Below are 27,814 nucleotides of genomic sequence, written 5' to 3'. Positions count from 1 at the left end.
ATTCTGGAGGGTGTTGGTTCGAATCTGGTTAGGCGCATGCACCTCCAACTTTTCAGTTGTGTGCATTTTAAGAAATTAAATATCACGTGTCTCAAACGGTGAAGGAAAATTATCGTGAGGAAATCTGCATACCAGAGAATTTTCTTAATTCTCTGAGTGTATGGAGTCTGCCCGTCCACATTGGGCCAGCGTGGTGGACTATTGGCCTAACCCCTCTCATTCCGAGTAGAGACTGGAGCTCAGCAGTGAGCCGAATATGGGTTGAAAATGATGATTAACTTGTGGATCTTACTATATTTTTGTTAAAAAATAAATTTTAGATTACATTAAGCTTACATAAATCAAACCTCACGGTGAATGTTTGGATAAGCAATTAAGGATTACCGTGCCTACTTACTTAAGCCTCATAGTTTCCAAAGAAATTTCGACAACAACTTTCGACCGCTAATACTTGCAATAGTGCGAAATTATCGCGGCCAAGTTTCCGACGGTTCACAAAGTTGACGGCCACTTCCCAAGTATCGTGGTAATTAAACTTTGGTCTTGCTGCTAATGTGCTCTGTGGCCCGTGGCCTACTTCCCGCCGGTCATTCATTGTGGCTCTTTCATTTGCCACCTAATGTAGCGTAGATAATCCCGTCTGCCAACTAACGACTGTATCTCGACCGCTAATATTTCTCCTTGGACTTTGATAAATAATTGAGTTTTATTTAAGTCCATTCCCAAGATATAACAAGATAACAAGGGAAGACCATTATGTAGATGGAGAGACGACCTAGTAGAGTATATAGGCCCTACATGGCACCAAAAGACAAATCAAAAACTGTGGAGGAGTTTGGGGGAGGCCTTTGCCCGGAAATGGGATGGGTTATAAATAATTAATTTAAGTCCATTCTATTCTATGCGAGATATTTACTTTTCACGATTTTTCAGATAACCACTTTTGAGAGATCGCAGTTCATTGTTTTTAGTTATTATTATAGTAGTATATATTTATAGTCGTAAATATACTTAGGTAGAAAGAGTTCGTACATACAGTACATTTGCGTTTCCGCATGTTGTGATGAGCATTGTAACCAATTTTTCAAAAATGAACAGTCACCAGCACCATCCTATATGATACGAACTGTAGTAGATAAAATGAAACTTTGAATGCGTGATATAACTAGCTATTATTACACACATAACAGAAAACTTTAAAAACTAAACACTTTTATTACATCACATTCAATACATATTGCTTAGTGGTTCAAAATATTTTCTGTATTTTCATTACAGGCAAATATACGAGTACTAGCAGAACCTCGCGGTTTTGCCTGCGGAGTTCCCATTCCCATGGGTGTACGGGATAAAATATAGCCTATGTTACTCACTGTGAATGTAGCTTTTAATTGGTGAAAACAAATTTCAAATAGGTCTAGTAGTTTTTGTTTTATTCGTTACACGCAATAACAAAAAATCTTTCTTTAAATAAATAATGCGGGCTATAGACCCTCAGTTTTAACTGCATAGTTTTATCGAATTTCAATTAAATTAGAAAAAAAACTTTACAGTTCTAAACTGCAGGTCTGTGGTCCGCACAAGAGTGATCTTTGAAGTTAACCTAAACATACCTGTAGCGTACGCCGGCTCGAGGTCGTCCTCGTCGTCTGTGTGGTGTCTGCTCGAGGCGTGGGAGTGCGAGTGGTGAGGCACCCCCACATGCACCGGCTGTATGGGCTGCTCGTAGTGTTTGTGATGGTCCACGTACACGCGGTGGTGGTGGGGGCACGGCGTCGGGGGCAAATAGTCCGCGAGCGTGCCCCCGCGGGTCAACGTGGACCCCGCGCTCAACGTCCCGCCCCCAGAACACGAGGCTAAAGCGCTGCGCACTGACCCCAAATCCAATGACGGCCGTCTGGATAACTCTCCGTAACTCTCTCCAAATAGCGCGCTAGCGGGGACCGCGTGTCTGACTTCGTGGTGGTGGGAGTGACCCCCGTTCGACGACGAATGCGGGGACGCGGAGTGATCGCGACTGTCTCTGGACGTGGACGCAGTGTGTATGATGCTCTCGTCATGAGTCTCCATCACTTCGCGAGCCGTCGGCGGGTTCGGGTGCGAGTGGACGTTGGACGTGCCAGCTCTGCGCGGACTGCGTCCACGGTCTGGCATGACGGACGACGCCGACCAGTAACCCCACGCCATTTTTAATTCGTTTTATTTATATTCACTGTACAACGTTTAGCACTGACCACTAGCCATATGTAATAGGAAGACTTAGTTGACTGTAAAAGCAAGCCGAGAGTGTAAATAGTTAGCTGTGTGAGCGAACCTAATCCCCTTTGACTGCGCTGTTACGTGACACCGAAAGGAGATTTGCAATTGAACGCAGTTAAATTGTCTTTTTGTGAAAGCGACACGTGTGATACCGTATAAAACAGATTATACTTGTAATATCACGAAATTTAGGTTTTGATTAATACTGTAATACATATAATCAAGGAAAAATTATAGAGTAGTTAAATACTAATTATCCAGTTAAAGATTTTACTAAGAATATGTTGTGAAATATCAGCATATTCATTTTATTTATACTTGTACATTATATGAGAAATGGGTATGGGTAAAATTGCAAAAAAAAAAACATTTACACTGCTTATTTGAGAGTGTGTTTACTTTAGGAAACAATGATAAAGCCGCTATAAATAGATAGACTTGATTGTTTTAATAATCTTTAAGGTACGGCTGCAAGGAAAGCTACTATGAACATTTTGAACACAGAAAAACCGCAATATGTTTTTTTCTAATTCGGGTGATTCCTTGAAGCCGCCGTAGGGTCGGCAGTAAGTCAAAATATACTGTGACAAATTCTCGTTCCTTATAGCTAACTGAAAAGAGGTTAAACACAAGTAGGTATCCCACAAACAAAGAGATACTCTTTCCTTGTACAGAAGGGTATTGTATACAAGTATGTAGCGGCGCCGCAGCGAAAACTTCCGCTACGAGACGCCAAAGTTCCCCATTCCGGAGTTACGATCGCGGCAATCAATAAAAAACCTACTGATTGAACCGACCGCCACACCCTCCGCCTGGTGCGACGTGGACAACGCGAAAGATGGGGTGAGAATTACGACATTTACGGAGATTCCGATTTATGTTAGGCGTCCACTGATCTGCATGGTACGCATCTAACCGATTTTAGTATCCTTTCGATAGATAGTCATACAAGTGCGTCCACTGATCAGAAATTAAAAAGAGGATCTTCTACGAATTTTCTAGGTTGATCCTCGTAAGCAAGATAGTCGGAAAAGGGCACCAGGGCGACAGCGACAGTGGGTGGACGATATTAAGGAGTGGACTTTACTCTTGAGTAATAATTACAGCCAGCTGAAAATTATTTCAACAGATCGGAAAAGTTTTCTCCGTCTGCTAGGCTATTCTGTAACGATATTTTTATAACTCGCAAGTGCGAGTTTCGAACTCACCTCTATCTCTCTCTGTTTAACACGATACTACAGAATGAGAAAGAAAGCGGTGAATTCGAAACTCGCATTTGCGAGTTATACAAAACATCGTTAGAGAATAGCCGTGCTGATCGCCAAACTTCAGTTTAAAGAGGGCACCTGATGATGAAAATTAAAAATACGTTTGATATGATTCGTTCGATACGTACCTACGATGCAGATCAGTGGACGCCTGCCATTAATTTCACTATCCTTGAAACTATTTTTTCCTCGGCTACCTACTTAATATCAACCCAAGGACCCTTGGCTACCAGATGGAGCAATATTCACAATCATACATACAGGGAGGATATAGTATCTTGTTTTCATTAATACAAGTAAATGTTTTGAAGTGATAAAAAAAGTTACAAATATAATTGAAAACTAGCGGATAAAGTCAAGCTTCGCTTTAACTTAATTATGTGCACGATTTCCCTACCTTACCCCTACCCTACCTATTGGAATTTGTAAAATAGATCTTGACCAATTCCAAGACCAACCAATCAATACGGAGAAGTTATGTAACAGGCACGACACACGAGAATTTTATATAGTAAATATTAAAGAGAAGATTATACAAAAAGTTCAGATTATACAAGAGCTGGGACTAAGTACAAATAAATAACAATTTCAACCGTTCGGCGATCAGATTAATTCGGGGACACGTATACGTAATGTGTATGTAATCCTCTTTGTGCGATACCACTGAATTTTATTTCATATCTCATTGAGCCAATTGAATGGGCGCGCTGCGTCGCTATCCGTATACAGTGGTACACATTTATCATTAATATAAATAAATAATAACATTTTCATTCGCAAGAATGTAATGGATTTTAAGTAAATCACATCACACCACATTACATTCAACCATTATCTCAGATTAAATACATAAGGACTAGTATCGCACCCAAATTCACGAACAAAATTTTCTGCCATTTTCTAAGGAAAACGAGCTTAGATTTCATACATATCTTATACTAAACTAGCAGTTTTTGTTCGTTTTTACACCATTCAAATACATAAAAAGGTATTTTTACGAAGGTTTTTAAACGAAGGACACGATTGTAAACTATGAAACATCGATTCTATAGAGACAGTGTTTATAATCGCATAAGATCGTTGATCATATATTTTGACAGAAAAATAATATCTTGCGAGGCAGGTCTTTATCTAATTAGTCTGAGACCATTATTCATGGAGTGTAAAAGGTTACATCGTAATGTGACATATATCTACGAGTCATCATCATCATCATTAATAATCTATATGTGACTGTTGAGCATGAGTCTCCTCGCAGAATGAGAGGGTTTAGGCCAATAGTCCATCACACTGGCCCAATGCGGATTGGTAGACAGATTGAAATCTATATACATATATAATATATATACATGAATCCATATATTCCTTGGTCACGCCATCACGTGTGAACGTCTAAAAAACACATATATTTTTTTTATGTTTTTTTGTTTGTTATTGTTAGGAGAAGGTTCTTATTGCAGAAAAAAATCAAGGGGTAGGGATAGGGGTAGGGGTAGAGTAGGGGTAGGGTAGAGGTAGGGTAAGGGTAAGGTTAGGGTAGGGTAGGGGTAGTTGATAGTTTACATCGAGTTTCACGCGGTCGAAGTCCGCTAGTATTTTTATAAGAGCACGAAGCCTACTGATACTTTAGCATGTTATTTATTTTATTAACACCAACATTCATTTGTTTTATATGATAAAAATTGGTATTCTTACTCCACAAGAATATCGGTTGATAACAAAAAAAATCACTTCCCGCCAGTGTAATTAGAGCCTTAGATAAAATAAATAAAACCAGGCGGTATTTGAGCGACGTATAAAGTCTAGTACACAATAGAGCAGCGCTTTCCACCGGTCGGCGCCTCTCGTTCGTACTCGTAATATAGTGAAATATTAACCGTAAACGTACAAAACCCCGAGGTAAATATTGAATGGACTTTACTTTTAATGCTTTGAGCGGAACGAAAATTTTATATCTCCCGGTCGGTTGGCGAGTTGTTTTTGTTGTTGCATTATAGAAAGCGCTTTTATCGGAGTAAAGTAGTTTTTATTAGAGATGTGAACTTTAATTTTACTCTGGCTTAAAGGTAATTACGTAATTTAAAATATTTCTTAATAACACAGGTTAAGCTGTCGTCGGGGCTAGATAGTGATGTGCGTGTTGTCCTAATATACTTTACTGGTAATATTTATGTAAGCGAATCGCAACTAGGCGGGGCACATAGTTCGAATCGCCGATGGACATTGGGGTCTCAATGTGCTGGAATGGCGACACCGCACTGGAAAGCGCAGTGTTGGTCGACCACTCATCAGGTGGACTGACGACATCACGACGTGGCTCAGGATCGTAGTATTTAGAAGTCCCTACAAAAAGCCCATGTCCTGCAATGGATATCGATCGGTTCATATTGTGATGATGATGATTTAAGTATGTAATCTATATAAAGAGTGGCGCCGTAACGCGTATTTCGCAGTTAACCTATGTTAGTGGCCTCAAATTAAATTCACGAAATTTCAAGTCCAGGTTCGTGATTCGGGCTTTGAACGTTATTTTTGAGTGTCATAGGCTATATATTATCTCCACAATCTCACGGGAACGGGAAATACGCGGGCGAATTGCGGCGCGTCGACTAGTGAAAAATGAAAGAGTACAAAGGAATGACGTATTATGTACACCATCTCCGCGAGTCTATCACCGCGGACGCACAAAGGTCTTTTGTGTTTCTTACATTAGATTAGAAGCCTGGGATGTCTTGTTTACGATATAAAGACTGCACTGCGTCATTGCACCCACTATATCGGATTTCTTTTGACTTTTACATACTAGCTAGTTTACTTTATAAAATGTCTGAGTTTACCCACAAGTATTTGTTTAATTCAGTGACAAGTTAGCTCTTGTTAACTAATGTTAAGTGACTTAAGCCGGATTTACATTTGTCTGACGTGTCGTGTTGTGACGCATTAGAACAGAATCTGTTTCATACATTTTGTATGCGACGCATTAGAAGCAATTATGACATGTCACAACACATAAGTGTAAGTAAACGTTGCCATACTAAATGTATGATACCGATTCTGTTCTGACGCGTCACGACACGACACGTCAGACAAATTTAAATCCGGCTTAAGTCGTCACTCGCACGAGACTTTTTTTTTACGGACGTTAAAAAAACGTTCAAATACAACAAATGCATTCCCAAGTATATAGATCACACAACGCTTTTTTTATCGAGCAGTGTTGCATTTTCAATTTTGGGCGTTGGAAATTAACCTTTATTCAACTTCATACTATACGCTACGCCCGCCAACGCTGGATTATAACGTATCGCTTTTTTAACTCTCGTGCGAATGAGGTCTGTCTTAGATGGAAACGGGCTAACTTGGAAGAGGTACACGTTCACTCTACCCCTACCTCTGACGGTTTCTACGCGGCATCGTACCGCAACGTCAAATTGCTTGACGGAACCTCTTTGACGGTAGGGTGGTAATTAACCACGGCCGAAGCCTAACACTAGCCAGACTTAACTTAACAGACCAATTAAGAAAACCTCAATCAACCCTCCTCAGTCTTGTAAATCCGCTGCGCACACCACTGCGTCACAGAGGCCGTCAAAATGGCTTGGTTATTTACCCAGTACGTACGTCATTGATTTGTGAACCGCATAGCGATATTGACAGAGTCGCAGTGCGCTGCAGTGCAATCATAAACAAGTTTGTGACAAACGTTTGTCATAATATTCACGCTATTACAGTTTTTGGACTCAACTCAGTTGGAGCAAGTTGAGCCAGAAATGTATCGCGTCCCGCTACAACTACAAGCATAACATCTGTATTCTGTTTCATATTATAAGTTCGTTTCATGTAGCATGGTGCGCGTGACAGTTCGTTTCACTATCAATTAATAAAAGTTAAGGATTTGTTATAAAACCTGATTTAAATATCACATATTTTTTCAAATTTTCCAAACGTCAAAAACGCTTTCGTCCATTCTGTGACGTCACTAACACACTTAATGTACTAAACGTCGAACTAATTGTTAACTAATATTTTTGTCAAACGCTCCATTTGTATGGGATGTATTACAGTGACGTCATGAAACAGTTGAAATATAAGCCGACAGGCGTCTGGGTCGTATTGTCAAAAACATATTTAAAAACTAAAATTTTCATGTAATCTCGATCTAGTAGAACAATAATGAACTATTTAAGACAAAGTGTCAACTAGCCTATTAGGATCACGTTTTGTGGTGATTTTGTAGGCACGCAACATATATAAAGTATAAAATAATCATTGACTATAACAGGAATTACGCATAATATGACACTGAGAAGATAACACTTTGAATGGAATCAAATTCCACTCACAGTACCCCACGCTCCGATTTGACAGACATGACAGTAGTATTCGGCGTAAAATCAGCAACCGACAGCTATCAGCTGGTGTCAGACACTGATTTAATACCAACGGAAAAGTCAGTCACCTACGTTCCGACATACTGCAGTGAATCGCAATATAGCGATGCGGTTCACAAATCAATCAGTTGATAGCTCCTCTTGTTTTATAGAGATTTTTGGCGCGAGACATGTTTATCGTTGTTCATAAAACACCATTTGAATACTAGATTTTTTGTGGAAAACTTCATTTAAAAAATTCATTTATTTCAAATAGGCTTAGTTTACAAGCTCTTTCGAAACGTCAGGTAAATTAAACTTAAGATAATGGTGATAATAATCATTCGAATACTTAAAATTAAAGTTACGAGGGTTCCAAACGCGCCTTGGTCCGAGAAGAGCCCACAACAAACTCAGCCAAGGTTTATTTTTTTTTATTTATCACCATTTTACAAACTTATTTAAAACTAAGCACAGAGTCGTATAATACAGTTTAAAACCAAGCTTTTTTTATCATTTAAATACTCATTGACACTTTACTAAAATCAGAATTAAAATCTATGGTGGAAGGCTGCGTGGCTAGTTACCATTCTACCGATATATAAAAATGAATCCATTTTTCCCTTGGTTACGCCATCACGCGTAAACGGCTGGACCGATTTCACAAATTTTTTTTTGATGTGTTATTGTCAGGAGAAGGTTCTTGTGACAGAAAAAAGGTTAGGGGTAGGGGTAGTTGAAAGTTTACATCGAGTTTCACGCGGACGAAGTCGCGGGCGTCCGCTAGTTATTTAAAAACATCATTGGTATTATTATAGTTTTTTAAAAGAAAAGTAATTAATTTTGACGGCCTCCGTGGCGCAGTGGCATACGCGGTGGATTTACAAAACGGAGGTCCTGGGTTCGATCCCCGGCTGGGCAGATTGAGATTTTCTTAATTGGTCCAAGTCTAGCTGAGGCTTCAGCCGTGGCTAGTTACCATTCCGGCAAAGACGTACCGCCAAGCGATTTAGCGTTCCGGTATGATGTCGTGTAGAAAACGAAAGGAGTGTGGATTTTCATCCTCCTCCTAACAAGTTAGCCCGTTTCCAACTTAGACTGCATCATCACTTAACATCAGGTGAGATTGTAGTCAAGGGGTAACTTGTAAAGAATAAAAAGAACGACCATAAATGCATTAAATCTCCTCCTCCTCCCTCCTTAAAGTCTCATCTACAAAAATAATTTCCAGCTACAATAGTAACGCACGATTACCATTTTAAAATCATAAAGCTGCGCCGATATTTTCCACCAATCACAGTGGAGCGAATGCCGTTGTTTACCGAACGAATGATTGATTTACGAATCGCATAACGATATTGAATGAATTGCATCGCAATGCGATCATTAGCATAAGCAAACATTTATAACTTCACACGGTTCTATAAATTGACTTTAGCATTAACTCAGAGCACCGTGCAATTAAACGGTGTGAAAAATAAATGGATAAATGTAACATTTTTCATTCAAACGCGCATATTATGAAAAGCTGTACCTAATAATCATAATTGTAGTCACATTTCAATAGCTTGTTAGCAACTTTTTTCAGCAATCTTTTTGTACTAAAAGCATCGCATTCAAAATTAAAAAAAAAAACATAGTCGTCGTATTGAGAACCTCCTCCTTTTTTTGAAGTCGGTTAATAAAAAAAGATTCTTAGGACTCTTTTGATTTAGCAGTCTTTCTTCGATAAAGTATCTTGTAGGTATGTGTTTTGCATACCGGTGTCAATAGAAATTTTGAATGTTTTTTTTTTCACACAATTGATAGAATATGTATGAAATTGATAGAAATTACTTGATGTGGCCAAGATTTTCTCGTCAAAAGAAACGTTTAATACCATTAAAGAGTGCACACGAAACTGCACATTTTATATTTTATTTTAATGGGTGTTATAAGCGTACCTATACTTTTAATCTTGGTTTTTTTATTCCTAATTAATATATACGTATAAGCAAAAAGATTATGTAGACATGTGAGATTACTTAACATCAAATGAAACTACTACAGTCAAATATGTCGTCGAATAAAAAAAGAAGCGAGCTGCTCGAATGTAATTAACGTAAAAGTTCATCGCTCCCCCGATCTGCGAACTTTGGCGCAACCATTTCCCGAGCCTACATTTCATCATTACATCTGTACGGGAGCGTATTCCCTCTACAGTGTACACGTTGTAATTCTGTACCCGAGGCACGCAAAGTGCCTTTGTTCATCAAGTTCACTCGGGTGAACAAATACGCGAATCCTCTGTGTTTTTTTGACTGTGGAGTTGTAAGAGCCGTCTCTTTGCTAACGACTTGGCGCTCAAAGGAATTGATGTTGTTCATAGCCTTTGCGCAACATGACCTTTTAACACTTTTAATGGAAATTTCGCAGTGTGTTGAGGTAGTCGATTTAATTCTATGTTTGCTTACTTAACTGCTTAGTTTACAGCAGTAAGGTCCTAGGTTCAAACTGCCTTTGTTCATCAAGTTCACTCGGGTGAACAAATACGCGAATCCTCTGTGTTTTTTTGACTGTGGAGTTGTAAGAGCCGTCTCTTTGCTAACGACTTGGCGCTCAAAGGAATTGATGTTGTTCATAGCCTTTGCGCAACATGACCTTTTAACACTTTTAATGGTAATTTCGCAGTGTGCTCAGGAGTTATTCGATGTTATCTATCTAATAATGTTATCTATGTTCCTCTATCTAGGGTAGTTTTAACTGCCTTGACATACACAATAATGGTCCCAGGTATGAGCAAACTCAGGTGTAGTGATCGGCCGTGGGTTGTCACGACAATCGATAAAGACGACGCACCAAAGGATTAAGCATTCCGATACGACTTTTAGATAAACCTGTAGTATCGTAAACGTAATTTGTAAGATCGAAAACAAAACGGTTAACGATAAACATGGGTAATTAAAAAAAAAAAAAAACCTATAAAGCCTTTCATACGGTAAGTATAATGCAATTACAAAAGTTTGCTTCATGGGAGCGGACGATACAGAAATTCAAAACCTACACGAGCACCATACAACGTCAATAAACAAGATAAAACTCCGGTTGAGCCGGTAAAAAGTTGATTGATGTGTGAAACGCCGCATAGCGATAGGCATTGATGCAATGCAGGTTCTATTCCACCACAGCCTTTGATAGCTCATCACTGACTGGCGTCACTGTGATTGATTGATAGAAATTACATCACTATTGCCTAACTTTGACACGAGAAAATTGCAACCCTTTGAAAACAGTAAACTTCTTGGTTCACTTTCTTGAACAGAGCTGACACAGTAGCGCTATTCTGTAACGATGATTTTATGGCTATTTATATATCTCTCTCTTTATTTAAAGTAACGTGTTAGTCAAAGAGACAGAGACGAAACAAACATCGTCGAAACACGAACGTCACTAGCTAGGGAACTTCGTTCGTAACACTCCCGATGTAGCGCGGCCCGGGGGGCGTGTAGCGACGAATGAAAAACCCATAACTGATGCACGTCACCTTCCCGCACGCAAGATTTCACACCCACGCAACCTTTTCCCCTGTCGCCCGCATATCATGGGAGTGTTATCTACGAACTTGCCAGACTATAGTACAAGTTGTAGTTAGTATTTAACTTGATGAAGATTGTAGGTAAAAGATAATGATTTGAGAAATACATAGTGTGTGAGTTTATAAAGGTAGACACAAAATAACAAAAAGCTACAGTTTAATTTGTATGAATATTTATAGTACAATAGAACGGTGCAGGAACTATGCATAAACAATAGAAATATTATTTTCATTTATATTTTCAATCAATTGCAGTTTTTTAATTTTTCAATAAATATTTCGCATTTTTCACGCAAATAATGTCGCAGCCATGGCAACAAAGTGAAGCATATAAATATAAATAACTAGCTGACGCCGCGCGGTTTCACCCGCGTGATTATGGTTCCCGTAGGAATACGGTATTATATATATAGCCTTCCTTGATAAATGAGCTATCTAACACTGAAAGAATAACTCTAATCGGACCAGTAGTTCTTGAGATTAACGCGTTCAAACAAACAAACGAAAAAACTCTGCAGTTTTATAATATTAGTATAGATAAAAATAATAAATTATCTAAAATCTTTGTCGTCCATGTATCTATGTTCTAATAGTACAAGCTATAGTTTCAATACAGTCACGCTTGGTGGAATGTGCTTGTCTAGAAAGTGCTTATACTGTCTTGAAGATACCACATTGTACTTTGAAATCGGAAGTTAGTAGAGCATTATTTGCAGTAAGTACCAGAATTGATGTAAATATGCGTTCTATGGATACCGACTACGTAGCGGTACAGACCTCAGACTGAACAATAGACCTAAATATCTCTCTTCTTATTCTATTATCATTCTTTAAATAACTAAAGCTAGATATACTCGTCAGTAAATAGGAGTCTTATCAATTTTAGAACAAAGTCAATCACAAGTTATATCGAGAGAAATGCTATACCAAAATACACCCTTGCAGCATAACTACTTATTCTGTAGAATTACAGTGTTGTAGTATTATATTAAGGGGCAATACACACTGACCCAGTGCGCGTCAAATGAATTGGAAACTCAAGTAAACAGACGTATCTTTATTTATACATCTGTATTGGATTGTATTTTTATAGATACATCTGTATAGGTTTGTATCCTCATAGATACATCTGTATTGGATTGTATCTTTATAGATACAATATTTAGAAAATCGTTTATAAACTATACATGTGAACACTAGGTTTGGAGTGTATTTAATTCTTAAATGGGTTTAATGCGTGCTACGGACACATAGTTTTAACTAGTCAGTTAAACTTCCGTGTGTAGGCAAAACTGAAAACTGCAAACTGCACATTGGAACTGACAGTCTAACATCTAATCAGAATATCAATAGATAAAACTGCAGTTAAAAATAAAGGTATGTAACCCGCATTAGTCTCAATGTCACTTGTCATGTTATTCAACACAACCGAGCTAAAAGTGCAAGGCTTATAAATATATTCTGTTTCAAAAAGTCGGAACAATCTAGGTATAGGTATTTTAGTATTGGACCTGGCAGGTTACTAGACGTTACTTTTCTGTCAAAGTATATGATCAACGATCTAATGCTATTATAAAAACTGTCTCTATAGAATCGATGTTAAATAGTTGTAATCGTGTTCGTCGGTTAAAGAACTCCGTAAAAATACCTTTTTGTGTAATTGAATTGTGTAAAAAACGGGCAAAAGCTTCTAGTTTAGTATAAAATCTAAGCTCGTTTTCATCAGAAAATGACAGACAATTTTGTTCGTGACTATGAGTGCGATACAGGTCCTTCTATAATTGGTCTGAGGTAGAGAACGATTGGAGCAAACTGCTTGTGCAATGAATAATGTACAGCAGGGGAGCGCTGTGGCGGAAACCGCACGGATCATCCGACAGACTAAGCCGTTGCCCGACGAGGGCGTGCAGCTTGCATGAGGCGCTCGGTCGCGAGTTTTATACAGTTTCAATACGATACCGTTTTAGGTCAACTATTGCTGTTGCACCGCATATACAGGGTGTCCCGTGAGTAGCACTTTTTCATTGTGACTGTTAAAAGTTATACAAAAAAAAAACGAAAAAAATATTAGGTCCGTTTTTTTACTTTGAGTAAAGAAATATATTTTTTTACTTTAGGTAACAGAAAATCGCCGGTGCCTCCAATACACTACGCCTCTAATGCTTGCTAAGAATAAGAATAGTTGTCAACCGTTGAGCTAATGGGACTTTAATACCAATCACGAGTTAACCGAAATAGTCTAGCCAGCATACTGGACAGAATTTAGAGAAGGCTTTAAACGTAATTAGCTATTCCACACTTTTGGTCGGCTGCGAGACCTCATAGACTCTAATGCTTGTCTAAGAGTGAGAATAGTTGTCAACCGTTGAGCTAATGGGGATTCAAAGCAATCACGAGTTAGCCGAAATTGTCTAGCCAATGCATAATGAACAGAGTTTAGAGAAGGCTTTAAACGTCATTGGCTATTCCACACAACGCCACTAACGCCACGGCGTTTAAATCTGTTCACGGTCGGTTTCACATTGCACCGCTTACCTAGTAGGCGGAAAATTGCATCCATTAAGGTGTTTCTTCTCGCCATATTATGTGAAATTTCCTTTTTTTAACCAACTTCAGATATTTTAGAATTTTAACCATCGTGATCGTTGGAGTATGTCCGACTAGTTTCGCGCACCGCCCGCTGTTTTGCACACGCCGCGTTGCATGAACCAGCTCATGGCTAAGGGCTCCGTATGAGTTCAAAATTAATCGAGCATACTCCGACGTCGTCGTACGTAAATTTTAGCCTGGTTTAAGAAAAAATAACAAGAATTTAACTCCAAATATGACGTTCATAATTTTGAAATCGAAGGAAATGTCTTTGAAAATATGAAGTTCTGGTATTATAATATTAATATTTCAAGCGCGCTGTATGTCACAAAGGTTAGTTATATTTTAGCTGAGAAAAGCAAAATGAATTTAACCGTAGGAATATATTAAAAATACCTCATAACTTTGTCATTTTAGAATTTAATATGCTGTGTGTTTGAGTAAGTGGTTTCTTTTATAAAAATAAATAGATACGAGTAGTTTAAATCACGGGAATTTGTCAGAATTTATACAAAACTAGTCAATGGACGAATTTTACAACACGAGTATGTAAGTATGTTATCTATTTCAAGACAACTGACTAACTGACTTACAAGTCAACGAAAAGCTGAACTTATCAAGTTATAATTTTGTCTGAAGTTTTTTTTTGTAAACTAGAGGTCATTGCGGATTTTTGGAATTTTTTTGCTTAGAGAGGAGACGATTGGACGACAACTTTGCATTGATGTCTTTCACTCATATAAGGTAACTAGTGGGCTTTTGCTAGCTATTAGTATATTTACCGTGAACTTGGTAACAAACAGTTAAAAACTTAAAATTAATTAATATTATATAGGCACATAAAATCGATTAAAATTATCATACCGACTTGATTTTCGGGGCGATTGTTATCGAAACTAATATCATAATTGAAATCTAATGAACGCTTAGAGTAATAAAGTAATTATTATTTCCAAATTAATATAATATTAGTTTGCTAAAACTTTTAATGAAGTTCTATGGCGCGTGAAATTTAATAATGAAACACTCTAAACTAAAATCATTGATAACTTATTTAATTTAAAATATTTTAGAGAGGAGTTTGATTGATGCTAAAATAAAATTTACACTACACTAAACATAATTAAGTTTAATGCTTATATTTATGTTATATATCGGCAATTTGACAACTTTATTTCTTTTCTTCTGCAGGCTAATTCACTAACTTTGACGTATGTCAATGTTAATTAACATATCCAAAATTGAGATCCTATGAAACAAATGTTATCCGGTGCCTACTGGCAACCCTTCGTCAATATCATACAGTAGGTAAATGACATTTTGTCAGTTGATTTGATATTTATTTTAATAGGTTGTTAATAAATACAAAATTAGTGAATAGGCCAGCTGGACTGCTCGATAATTCGGTATTTTTCAGAAAACGAATTTCACCGAACTCATTAGACCTTTAGTGGATTTCCATAGAATATATGCTTCGACATATTTTTGACTCAATGAAAGAGCAATGCGGCATGAATCAATTTCATACAGGCTAAATTGTCTTAATCCCCCAAAATAATCCTTACGATATATGTGACGATGCATTTTAAAAATTATAATTGCCTTAATTTGGTAAAGGCACAACTTATTCAAACTATACTCGCATTTCAATAGGAAATAATAATAATTAATAACTTGAAACCGATTTTAATTTTTTTTACAATTTAGACTATCGTGAGTATTATTCATACTAACCATCCACCCCTAAACCGCAATCGCAGTTTGGATCGTGCCGCATTGCAATTACCAGCTCATGACTAAGGGCCCCGTATGGGTTCGAAACTAGTCGGGCATAATCCGACGTTGTATCACGTGAGTGTTAGACGATTTTAAATTTGAAAGTTTATTTGAACTAAGAGTCGAATAAAGAAACTATTGTTTTTATAGCAAAGTATAAATGCCTAAGAGGTTATCATAAAGTGTGGTAGCGTCCTTATAATATTAGGTTACACACCCGTCAACTGTCTTTTTCAATATTCCGTACCCACATCCATTATATTTCGACCTAACTCAATAACACAGTGCTCATACATCTTAAACAGGGGTATAAGATGCAGCCTCGTCTCATCGTTGCCTAAATATTAACATACACGACATTCCCATTTGTTTACCTTACCCACTCTGGCATAGGGTTGCTTGTTTTCGTACAATGTTTTTTCAACCCTATTTAAGTATTCTGTAAAAATAAAATGCGTTATGTAAAATTTAACTGTAACTTTTACCTAACTGCCAAGATAGGTTATGTTTTTAGTGCGTATTTTATATGTATGTAATGTTCTTTACTACCTCATGTCTTCCAAACCGCTCAACAGATTTACATAACTAAATTATCGTTAGATTAATCATAATAACCCAAGTGTCCTTAAATAGGTGACGTTAAAAAAAAACTAACGCGACGACTTTGAGACACTAAAGATTAATATAAAAATATTTTTAATACTACAATATGGGTATCAAATTATAGTATTAAAACCACATAAGGATTTTAAAATGGTATATTATGATTATGTTAAAAAAAACACAAGACTAAAAATGTTATTTAAAAATAATCCATTAAACTTTTTGTTTATTTTTATTACAACAAGGTTACTCAACAAAACATTTTGACTAACTTCGTTTTTTTTTAATTTTAAATTACAGGCACGTTTTACGTTACGTTACTTACGATAGCTGAATCACCTCAAAAGAACCAGCAAGAACAATTCATATGATACGATGAAATTCATTTCAGGCGTTGTCAAAATCACATTATAACAGTAAGATTATTAAGTCAAGTGACTGATTTAGGTCCCGTCAAGGGCGGCTTGCGGCAACCCTACCCTTGTCCTCCATCTTTGTTTTATTATGCATATGGCGGTACGGACGTACCAACTATATGTGGCGTGGATTCCCGTAAAGGGGAAACATTGTAACTTCTTAGGTGTACATTTTGTTATATCCTAAGAAATACATCAGCATTGCGAATACTACATCTATTTCGAAATTCTCGTTCAAATAGCAAGTAACTCATACTTACGAGTATAGTAGTAGCATTCAAAATGTCGCAAAAATGCAAAAAACAATTTTTTTGAATTATTGATTTTGAAATTTCTCTAAATCTGACGGTCTAAATTGGTTCAATTCGTACAGTAAATGTACGTGTGACCAAAGTTAGTCAAAAATATAAAAAAAGAGACTAAATTGTTTAAAATTATTAGAGTGGAAAACTCTAAATTGAAAAACACGAAAAAGAGGTTGTGTATTTTGTATATGGAGATGCTGACTGCTGCTGCTACTAATCCGATTTCAATAGACATTTTTGTTATTTTTAAATGCAAATTTTCATGGATTTAGTTCATACTAACTTTAGTTAGTATCAACTTGCATCTTTTAGCAGACTCAAAAGTGATTATAAAAATAAGAAAACTAATCAAACTGCAACCAAAATAAGGCCCTAGAATGGCAGAGAACGACCTTGAGTGAACTCACGCACTTGTGAACGATGTGTATAGGGTTAAAGGCGTCTTTGACAGATATTTAACACTTGCCTTTTCCACTCAGGTCACTCTCCCCGCCTATCGCAAGTAACCCATAAAGAATTACACAATAAGAGATGTGGACGGCTTAAACGCCACGAGCACACTGAAGCCGTCCGTACTGCAAACACATCTAAAATTCGTATACTTAATTCACCTTTTTCGCATAATTTATTTATTTTTACCCAAGCTTACTATACCATACGTTACTAATAGTCCCTAGTAACGCGTCCTACGTAGTCTAAAGTTTAAAGCTAGGCCATATAAACTGTCGCCCACTGTAGGCTTTGTCGGTGACGCGGTGCGTGTAATCCACCGCTTGACCTCGATGTAAAACGTGAATAATCCAGCCTTAGCTGTGTTAGTTGGGGGGAAATTGCCCGACTAACTGAATACAATTGCGATTGCGCTGACATTAATTGATACTGTTTATTAATTGGTAATTAATTTTACAACGCTTTGCGACATGGCTTTTATTATGAACTAGCTGACGCCGTGCGGTTTCACCTGCGTAGTTCCCGTTCCCGTAGGAATACAGGGATAATATATAGCCTATAAAAGCCTTCGCCTTCCTCAATAAATGGGCTATCTAACACTGAAAGATTTTTTTCAATCGGACCAGTAGTTCCTGAGATTAGCGCGTTCAATCAAACAAACAAACTCTTCAGCTTTATAATATTAGTATAGATTTAACTAATAGTTTTATTTATAAACATCACAAACAGCAGAGATCGTTTTTAAGCGGTAAGATCTATTGTTTTACATGGTTCATTTTATTCATTAACCCCTTACGCATAAAGAGGGGTGTTATAAGTTTAACGTGTCAGTCTGTCATTTTTGGCACCATAGCTCCCGAACGGATGAAGCGATTTCAATTTAGTTTTTTTTTAAAATTAAAGATGACTTATGTGCGAGTGTTCTTAGACATATTTGATGAAAATTGGTTGAGCCGATTCAAAGTTGTGGATAATGAAATTGGGTAAGAAGAACCGAATGTCTGCAAATATACTCGAGGGGGATTTCAAATGAAAGCGCACTGAAAGAGAATATTGATGACTCAAGGTCATTCTCTGCCATTCTAGGGTCTTATTTTGATTACAGTTTGTTGTTAATTAAGTTGTCCTGAAAAATATTGTGAATCATAACCTTTTTTCGACAATGGTTTTCCTATTTTTGTAATCCACTTCTGACTCTGCTAAAAATACTATTATGTGCGACAAAACAATTTGCGTAAAAAATAAAGTGACTCATGTCCATTATTATTAGCTGGCACTTCAGAAAGAATACGTCTTTAGTCCAGGGGTTAACCTATGGGGTTTTGAATTACTGGATTTGGGTTTGAGTCGGCTCTGAAATACTGAACTTTCTTTTCTTTCAGCGTGGTGGGTCTCGATCCCATATCCCCGCTACTAAGGAGGGAAGTCTTTAGTGAGCCATTAAAAATGACGATAAATGATGACGTAACAAATAGGGGGCTTCGTCCTTCGTCGTTGACAATAATTATACGATTACTGTTCTAAAACCTATCAAAAATACAGTCATTAATTTAAAAATATAGTCAGTAAAAATCAATCATTAAAAACATGGCAATATGGCATACAATGTATGCCATATTCACCATATTGCCAATTAACTAAAGCGGCGGTTTTTCCAGGTTATAAAACTTACGACATTAAGGAACAAGGCCACAAATCAACCCGCGGCCTAGTTTTATTTTTAATTCAATTAGTTTTTACGAGTGCGTAGGCACGCAAACCGCTGCTATCCCTTTTACAATTTCAATGTCACCATTTTGTATACGGAGGTACATGGGTGGAATGAAATTTGGCATAGCAAAAACTATACGTGGAAGATGTTCCTCTCAGAATGAGAGGGGCTAGGCCAATAGTCCGCCACGCTGGCCCAATGCGGATTGGCAGACTTCAAACACGCAGAGAATTAAGAAAATTCTCTGGTATGCAGGTTTCTTCACGATACGGTGGAATGAAATTTGGCATAGGAAGATGTTGCAAAGTAAAAAGAATTATTCACTATTTACAATTATGTCTAAATTATTTATGTATGTGTGTTGTTTGTGTTTCGATTTCTGCGAAATCTGCAGAAGAACCAAAGTCACCGACATAGCTCAACGAGTTGAAAGGTGAAGTGGCAATGGGCGGGGCACATAGTTCGAAGAGCCGATGAACGTTGGAGTCCCAAGGTGCTGGAATGACGACATTACTGACGCTTTTTCAACTTTCTTAATAAAATATCTTAAAGAGCTTAAAACTAAGCTGGGAATCAAACCAAAGAAGACGACATTGCATTACCTAACTCCACCATACACGTCTTTAAATCGCTAGCAAAGCTGGTATTGATTAATACAATTTCCAATTACACAAGTACAAAGAGATCCGACGCAAGCTCTTCAATTTGTTAGCGCCGTCACGCCTCCAGATCTAGACCGTTTAATTAAACGCCAAACGCCTTTCGTCGAATTTAGAAGCCTTTGAACGCATTGGTTACGATCATTTCTGAGCTACTCGTAAATAGGATATGTGGCCCATTTGAAGCAATATGCTGAGTGGCAATGATATCAAATACATTTAAATTTGTTAGATGTGTTACTAAGTCATGAAAAATGAGGCGCTCAAAAGAGGAAATTTCCACATCTCAATGTTAGTCGTGGTCAACAACGAAAGTTATTTAAACAAATAATACCTAAATATCGTCTACAATGTCGAGTTGAGTTCAGGAATTGTAAAAACTATATATTTTCTTTCTTTCTTTAATTTCTACTATTTATTTGTATTGCTCCTTTCCGTTTTTCTCTGCAAATACTGTAATTAGGGGATGCCTGTTAGAGATTGCTTATAGCAATAAGGCCGCCTTTACATGCTAATTTTTAGTTTTAATTATTCCTCCTTCTTTAATTTGTGTGCTTTTTTAATTCTTCTTTTTCTACATACTAGTGTTATATCTTATTGTATGGAATTTTGAGTGATGAAAATTGAGTATATAACCTACTAAGTATGTGAAATAGTTGTATTATAATTAAAATAGGTGAATACCTCGGTAATGAATTGAGAAGAGCTGGCTAGAATCTACAAAGCTCCAATTTAGTTTTATAAATCATCATTTACAATATTTATTATTTATTCTCTTTTATTTTTTTTACATTTCATGTTTTTGATAAATGGCAATTCGTTTTCAATATTTTGCAAAAATATAAACAAAAATTAACCATATTTTTCTCCTAAATATAAAACATCGACCTAAACAAGGTTGAAGATAAAATAACGTTTCCGGTAAAAAAAAACAAATAAAACAGTGTAAAACAGCAAAGCGATCGCAAAAGATTGCAAAATTGAAAAGTAGCGTAGGGCTTTGCTAAATTTGCTACAACGCGTACAAAAGAAAGATATCCAACACGGCTTTTCAATTTGTAACCATCTCCAAGACGCTATCGAGTTCCTAGACCGTTTAATTAAACGCTGGACGCCTTTCCGCTGGAATTAGACGGGATAAGTAGCGGCCGAAGTGATATTAATTCCGTTAGAGGAAAAATAAGCGAGATATTACAGTTTAGAATAGCCGGTTAAGATTTAACAAGTTTTTTTTTAATAAATTAATACTGATGAAAAATTCATTTTAATAAATATGTTTCAATATAAATGGACTGACTAACATGTAGCATTAGAGTTTATGTTTTGGTTTTTGATCCAAAATTTTTGAGAAATTGATCCTTAATTAATGGGTCTGAAGTCATATTGATTCTGTTAAAGAAAAAAAAAACAGATTTTTTTTAATAAGTTAAATTAATAATAAAAATGTATTTTAAAAAATCAGTTTGAATTAATATGCTGTAACATGTAAGCATTGAGAAATTAAACTTTACTTGACGGGTTTAACTCATTTAGTTGTTCCTTTAGGTTTAGATTAACGATTTTGGATAACTGCATTACGACAATGTACTATAAGAAATGTTTAAAAGAAAATGTTCATGACTAAATGTAGAAACTATTTTTCCCCTTTCCCTTCCAACTATAAGCAAAAAGCAAGTACATCAGTAGAACAACGGGCGGGTGCAAATTAGGAACTCTGTTTCTAAGTTTCTAAGAAAATAACTAGGTAGGTCTAACTTTAGAAAATATCTTAGACTTTGACATTGAAATAGTGCTGCTATGCAATGCCAAAACACAACAATAAGTAACACACTATTTAGTTTACTAACAGGAGCCTCGCGGTTACACCCATGTAGTACCCGTTTCCGTTTCATTACGGGAATAATATATAGCATATAACACTCACAAATAACGTGGCTTTCTACTGAAAAAAAATAATTTTCAAAATCCGTTCAGTAGTTCGAGAGATTACCCTCTACAACATCATAAACTTTACCTCTTTTTTTATTGGTTTGCAAAACTGGCACTATGACTTAACCTAACTTGTTTCAAAAATAGCTTCTACTCATCCTCATGTAACTATGTCTACTTGAAGCAAACACAACATGCTTACATTGGTTACTTAATACAAAATATTAACTTACTCTAAAAATAGTAACCGTAAAAGTAGTAATGAAAACTCTTTATAGTATTAAGTATAGAATAGGCAGTTGATACATTATGGTACCTACTAGTAATATGTTAGTCCCCACTCCAAGTTACAAATGATTCAACTGAAGCGTACAGCTTTCGTGACTTCGGCATATATCGTCGGGTTTCCACTTATATTACTCATTCACTATCCGGCCCCTACGAGCTTTTCTAGTTAACATTAACATAATTTTAAACTTGTATAACTCGTAATCGTACCTATCGTGCATTCTAGCCCAGGATCTATGGAACATTTTAACCTCGTTAATGATACAAGTTGAGAGGAGGGTAGTTCGAAAAGCTGTTACTAACCAGCTGTTTTTTACTATTGCTTAAATAATAATTAATCAGTGGCGACGGATGGAATTTAGATGAAGGTAAGCCATCCCAAAATACTTAATATAAAGTGGTGTAATTGGGGTTGAAAAAAAAGGTGGATAGATGATATACGAACAATAGCAGGAAATGATTGGATAAAGAAAGCTAAAAAGACAGAGAGGTCTGGAAAAAGCTGGAGGAGGCCCTTACCCGGGAAGGGGTTCCGATCAATGGTAACGAAGAAAGCGACAGCAATTAATACATTAATGCATTTTTTTTTTGTTTATAATATTATGTTAGTAATTAAGTTTAAAAATTGCTTGTACGTTATGCTACTTTTATTTGGATTGGAAATAAACAGGCTTATTATTAATTGGGGTTGAAAGTTTACATTGACTTCCACGCGGACGAAGTCGCAAGCGTTCGCTAGTCTCTAGTATAAAATATCTTTGATGTAGATATATGAATATAGGGGCTATATTTTGCTAACATTCAGGTGCCGGGCTCTTCGAGCGTGGCTGAAGCCAATGTAATATGAATAGAAGATTCGACAAACAAGAGTATTACTGGCGTATGCACATATTGAGTATCAATTTATGGAAATTGAATGTTTCAAAATTGGGCCAAGGGATTGTGCGCTGCACGGAGGTAACTCGGAGCTGACAGTTACACTACACTGCGAAATAAGGGTAACCGTATTCCTATATCCGACGTATATAAACCGTGGGACTGTTTTGTGGGAGCAGATATATGTTTATTATTAAAGGACCACACAAAAAGAATGGTATCTTTTCTTCATTATTTACTAGCGGATGTCCGCGATTTTGTCTGCGTGGAATCTAGTTTTCACAAATCCCGATGGAACTATACTTTTTTGTGATGAACAGCTGCCTATGTGTTAATTCAGAGTAAAACCTATTTCCATTTCAAATTTCAGCCAAATCGCTTCACTACCCGCAACGCAAAGGAGGAATAAACATACAATTTTTAATATTAGTGTGACAAGTTAGCCCTTGACTACAATCTCACCTGATGGTAAGTGATGATGCAAACTAAGATGGAAGCGAGCTAATCCACACCCCTATCGGTTTCTACGCGACATCATACCGAGCGGTACGTGTTTGCCGGTAAAATGGTAACTAGCCACGGTCGAGTCAGAACTGGACCAATTACGAAAACCTCATTCAGCCCAGCCGGGAATCGAACCCAGGACCTCTGTCTTCTAAATCCATCGCGCATACCACTGCGCCACGGAGGCCGTCAAAACATTTCACAGGTATATTGTGTTTGTAATTTTTTCTCGCACTATGTATTATATATTATCTTGTAAAAGTACCTACTAGTGAAATTCGTATGTCTTACCGAACAACAATTACTAATAGTAAACAAAAAATATATTAGAGTTATATAAAATGAATAAATAAAGGATTTTTTTTATTTATTTATATTTCTGATAAAATATTTTCACGTTTTAAGTCCAAAATTTCAAGAAATCCAATAATAAATGTTCTTTGCACTATCACACCAAAGGGCTAAATGAATAATGTTAGTACATTGTAAAATTTTGATTTCAAAAAATTTAACCAATTAAAAACTTACTGATAAAATAGATTGTATAATTTTAAGGATTCATCGATATTAAGGAGCATGAGTAATTACTTCAAAGTATTTCAAAGATCGAAAAAGATTTCTTCTTCTGATCGCCAAACTTCAGTTTGAAGAGGTCACTTGATGATGATAAAATATATTGAATTATTTTTGACACTTGATCTGTTGTGTACATGTAATGATTTCTAGAACTACCAGTTTGCAACATACGGACCAATTCTTATTTCATCCAACAAATTTAAATTCGAAATGAATAAATGTCATTGAAAATTAATAAAAATTTGGCCGAAATTTCTAATTCCTTAAGCGCGGACGCCATTAATTAGGGTAAGAAGTCGTTAGAGGCGATTAAAAACTGGAGTCGAGCGGAATACAGAAATGTGAAATGAAGGCAAACTTTTGTTTATTCATTTATGCTAAAGAAGACCAATACTTATACATAAAAGCTTATTTAGGTTGTTATAGTCCGTGCCGGGTAAAGCTTAAGAATGAACAGACAGACAGAAAAGATCTTTTTGCTTTACGAATATTGCTTGCATTTTGTACCGAAAAATTTAGTTACTTATATAACCTGAAAAAAAATATGGTAGATGTTAAATACAAAAAAAATATTTTGCTTATTGAAAGCAATGCTTGATTAATGATTTTAATATAATTACTAATTTTTAAATACTTTTTAATGTAGTAAAGAGGGGATATTTTATATTTCAAAGATTATGATATTGTCCGTTTGGTTAAGAGAAGAATTATAGTCTTTATTTGGTGGTATAGTCAAGAATCAGGTTGCGTTTGTTTATAATAAAATCTAGCAAAAAAAATATCTTATTATATGAAGGCTTTATGGAGGTTATACTCGTATACCTAGGTATCATTTGCAGTAGAGCGAAACGAAAAACGGAAGCGGATTTTGTTACTTTCAGTGGAGTAATGTCGCTTAACCGAGTCAAGGGTCGACTTGGGATGTAATGCTATCGATAAACTTTGATATCCTTAAAAATATAACAAAGTTTATCGATAGAATTACATACCAAGTCGGACTAGCGCTAACTACAAAATATTTTCGGCGTCAATTACGAGTAGGTATATTTAATAATTGAAAGTTAAGTCTACCTGTTTCTAGCGACCTATTATTATCACCGGCTTGTAAATAAAAAAAACATGCAAAGAAGAAATTCGCAAAAAGTTAAAAAATTAGTAATATTAAATATACTCAAACAAACTAAAAGCAATTAAAACGTTTAAAATAAGAGAATAGTTTAATATTAAAAATACGATTATGGATTTTTTTTTAAACACGAATTTTTAAAGATTCGGCTTAATATGTAGAAGGATGTAGATAGCTTAGCCGTAACTATTTGTAGCCGCAAACAAATCAGGTGTCGCTGCGCGCTTTTAAGGTCAACCAGCACTTTTGTACCGTAAAGTTAAAAAGACCGCGCCCGCACTCGGCGGATTAACCTATTAAAAAGAGAAAGCCACTTCTAACCTCCCTAACACGCTTAACCCGATACACTATTTACCCCCATCCGAGTACAAGCGAACGAACGACTTGTAATAATATACGAGTAGGTAGGTACGATGTGTTAGAAAAAAAAAAAATGATAAACACGAGATCGATGTCGGTGCGTGTTATTTGTTTTCCTTGCGTGTCAAAGGAGATTCGGTTCGTGTTCGGAGTTTTCGCGACTTACGCAACGTAAGGTGCACGTGGACACGGCGCGCGCGGTCGGCGGCGGGTCGGCGCGCGGTCGGCTCTCGGCCGCGGCGGGCGGCTGGATGCGACTTACGGAGTCCTAGAGCAGCGGGCGAGTCGCCGCCGGGTCGGGGGCCCGCGGGAGCGATGTGCGGCGGGCGGCGCGGCCGGAGCGGGACTGGGCCGCCGACCCTCGCGCCTGCGCGCTCCGCCGTCTACACCCCCGATTGATGTAATATTTATCTTGGATTAAGAACTAGATAAGGAGCCAGCGAGACATGCCACGGGACGTTGTTTTCATTTGGGATTGATTCAGTCACCCGGCGCATATAATTTTTGGAAAAGTTTCGGGGTTTAGAGGTGTAGCAGTTCGCCACGGCGGTGTTGCGGGGGATATTTTGTCATTTCGGTTAACTCGGTTGAGTTTCGACGGATCAATTTTGTCCGGCCGTCGGCGGGCTGGCGGCGGAGCGGTGAGAAGCTCCGGCGGTCGGTCGGGCGCCGGTCGGGTGCGATCGGGCGCGGTCGGCGGTGACGTCACCCGGGACGCAAGCGCGGCGACAGGTGGGCGCAATGCGCCGCACCTATCATATGATTATGACGTTTCCTATCGGATTTGCCGGCGGGAGCGAGTTGGAATTGCTTGCGATCATTCCGCCAAGAGGCACTACTAGCATCCTCACGTAGAATTGCATCAAAGTTTTCCACGCAGAAAACTATTACCTTCTCTTTGAAATTTATGTCAGTAATTTTTTATAGAACATTGTTTAACTGTTTTCACATAAAATACTCCTTTCAGTATGTATAGTATTCTCAAAAAAGAATATATAATAAAAATTCATTTCAACGATAAAATATGTTAAATACTTAATAATCTTTATAACATAAAAATGGAACCGACTTCAAAAACGTATTTCCCGTCATTTTGATTTAAACACAAAATAACTTAACCGATTTTCATGAAAATGAAATGGGACCAATCTGGTATACTCTTTCAAACAAAAAAAAATCAAAATTGTTTAATAAAGAAAGTTATGAGGCAACAAACATAAAAAAACATACATGATTTTTTTGAAGTCGGTTAAAAATAAGTTAAAAGGGCCCGCCTGTTGCCTCTCAATTTCTTGTAGATTGTAATCGCGTGCTCGTAGACAATGATTCGGACAGCGTTTTAACGTAATCTACAGTTAATTTAACGGAATGACAGACGTTAATTAAATGTCCGGAACTGTTCGCATTTCCGAAGGGCTCTCCGATTCTTTGATAAGCAAAAAAAAAGAACAAAATAAATAATTATTTTGTTTAATAGAGCACTATTAAGTTAATTAAATTTTTTGAACAACTCTAGAATTCATTCTACAAAAAGTCATTAAATCATTTTAATTTCTTTTTCTCATCATTTTAATTTTGAATGTATGATAAATATAATACAAGTATATTCTACATTACTTAAATCTCAATTTTTTCAAATCATTTCATATTTGCTAAACAATTCACCTGAACTGTACCTACTTCACTGTGTAGAATTTAGAATTTAGAATTTTATTTATTTCTCCACATATATACATATCACAATATACGAGTAAATGTATAATTAGGTACATAATATTCGCTTAATTACCAAAGTTTTCAAAAGTGTAGTATTGATATTACTTAGCTTAGTGTACATATTAAATAGCTAGTATTTTTTTTTTTTATTTTTATCCAAAATATTAAATGTGTAAATCCCAATGTATTACAAAGGCTGAATATATGTTCGACTATATGAAAAGAATGACCATTAAACAACTATTACAGGGTATATATCCTTTATTAAATGTCCTCGTATTAGGTGTTAGAGCAATAAAATAGAATTTAATCTAGGCACATTTGTTATAATCCCCTTTTCTAAAAGCTCAATTTACTTTTCCATACAAAAATATTGAATAAAGCTATCTAGGACAATAATACGGCCTAACGGTACCTACATCGCACCCTGCTCAATAAACGTACCCTTTTCGAATTGGA

The 27,814-nt window shown here is 36.6% G+C and overlaps 2 protein-coding genes across 6 annotated transcripts in view; both read right to left on the bottom strand.

The window, feature by feature from the left end:
- LOC112044621 (atypical protein kinase C) overlaps positions 1 to 27,814 on the bottom strand; it is a 263,111-nt gene that overhangs the window by 139,151 nt on the left and 96,146 nt on the right. The window lies entirely within an intron of this gene.
- On the bottom strand, positions 1,419 to 26,894 carry LOC128199141 (uncharacterized). Its single transcript, XM_052887258.1, has 2 exons — positions 25,806 to 26,894; positions 1,419 to 2,267 (listed from the first exon to the last, which is right to left on the bottom strand). The coding sequence occupies exon 2, from the start codon at positions 2,185 to 2,187 to the stop codon at positions 1,534 to 1,536; it is 654 nt and encodes a 217-aa protein (XP_052743218.1). The 5' UTR covers positions 2,188 to 2,267; positions 25,806 to 26,894; the 3' UTR covers positions 1,419 to 1,533.

This window comes from Bicyclus anynana, chromosome 19, assembly GCF_947172395.1.
Source record: "Bicyclus anynana chromosome 19, ilBicAnyn1.1, whole genome shotgun sequence".
In the NCBI taxonomy this organism is placed as follows: Eukaryota; Metazoa; Arthropoda; class Insecta; order Lepidoptera; family Nymphalidae; genus Bicyclus; species Bicyclus anynana.
The sequence above is the reverse complement of the archived record's forward strand: the minus strand, read 5'-3'. Positions and strand labels throughout refer to the sequence as shown.

Excerpts from the sequence above, each read along its gene's own strand:
- LOC128199141 (XM_052887258.1), bottom strand. The coding sequence starts at position 2,187 with ATGGCGTGGGGTTACTGGTCGGCGTCGTCCGTCATGCCAGACCGTGGA.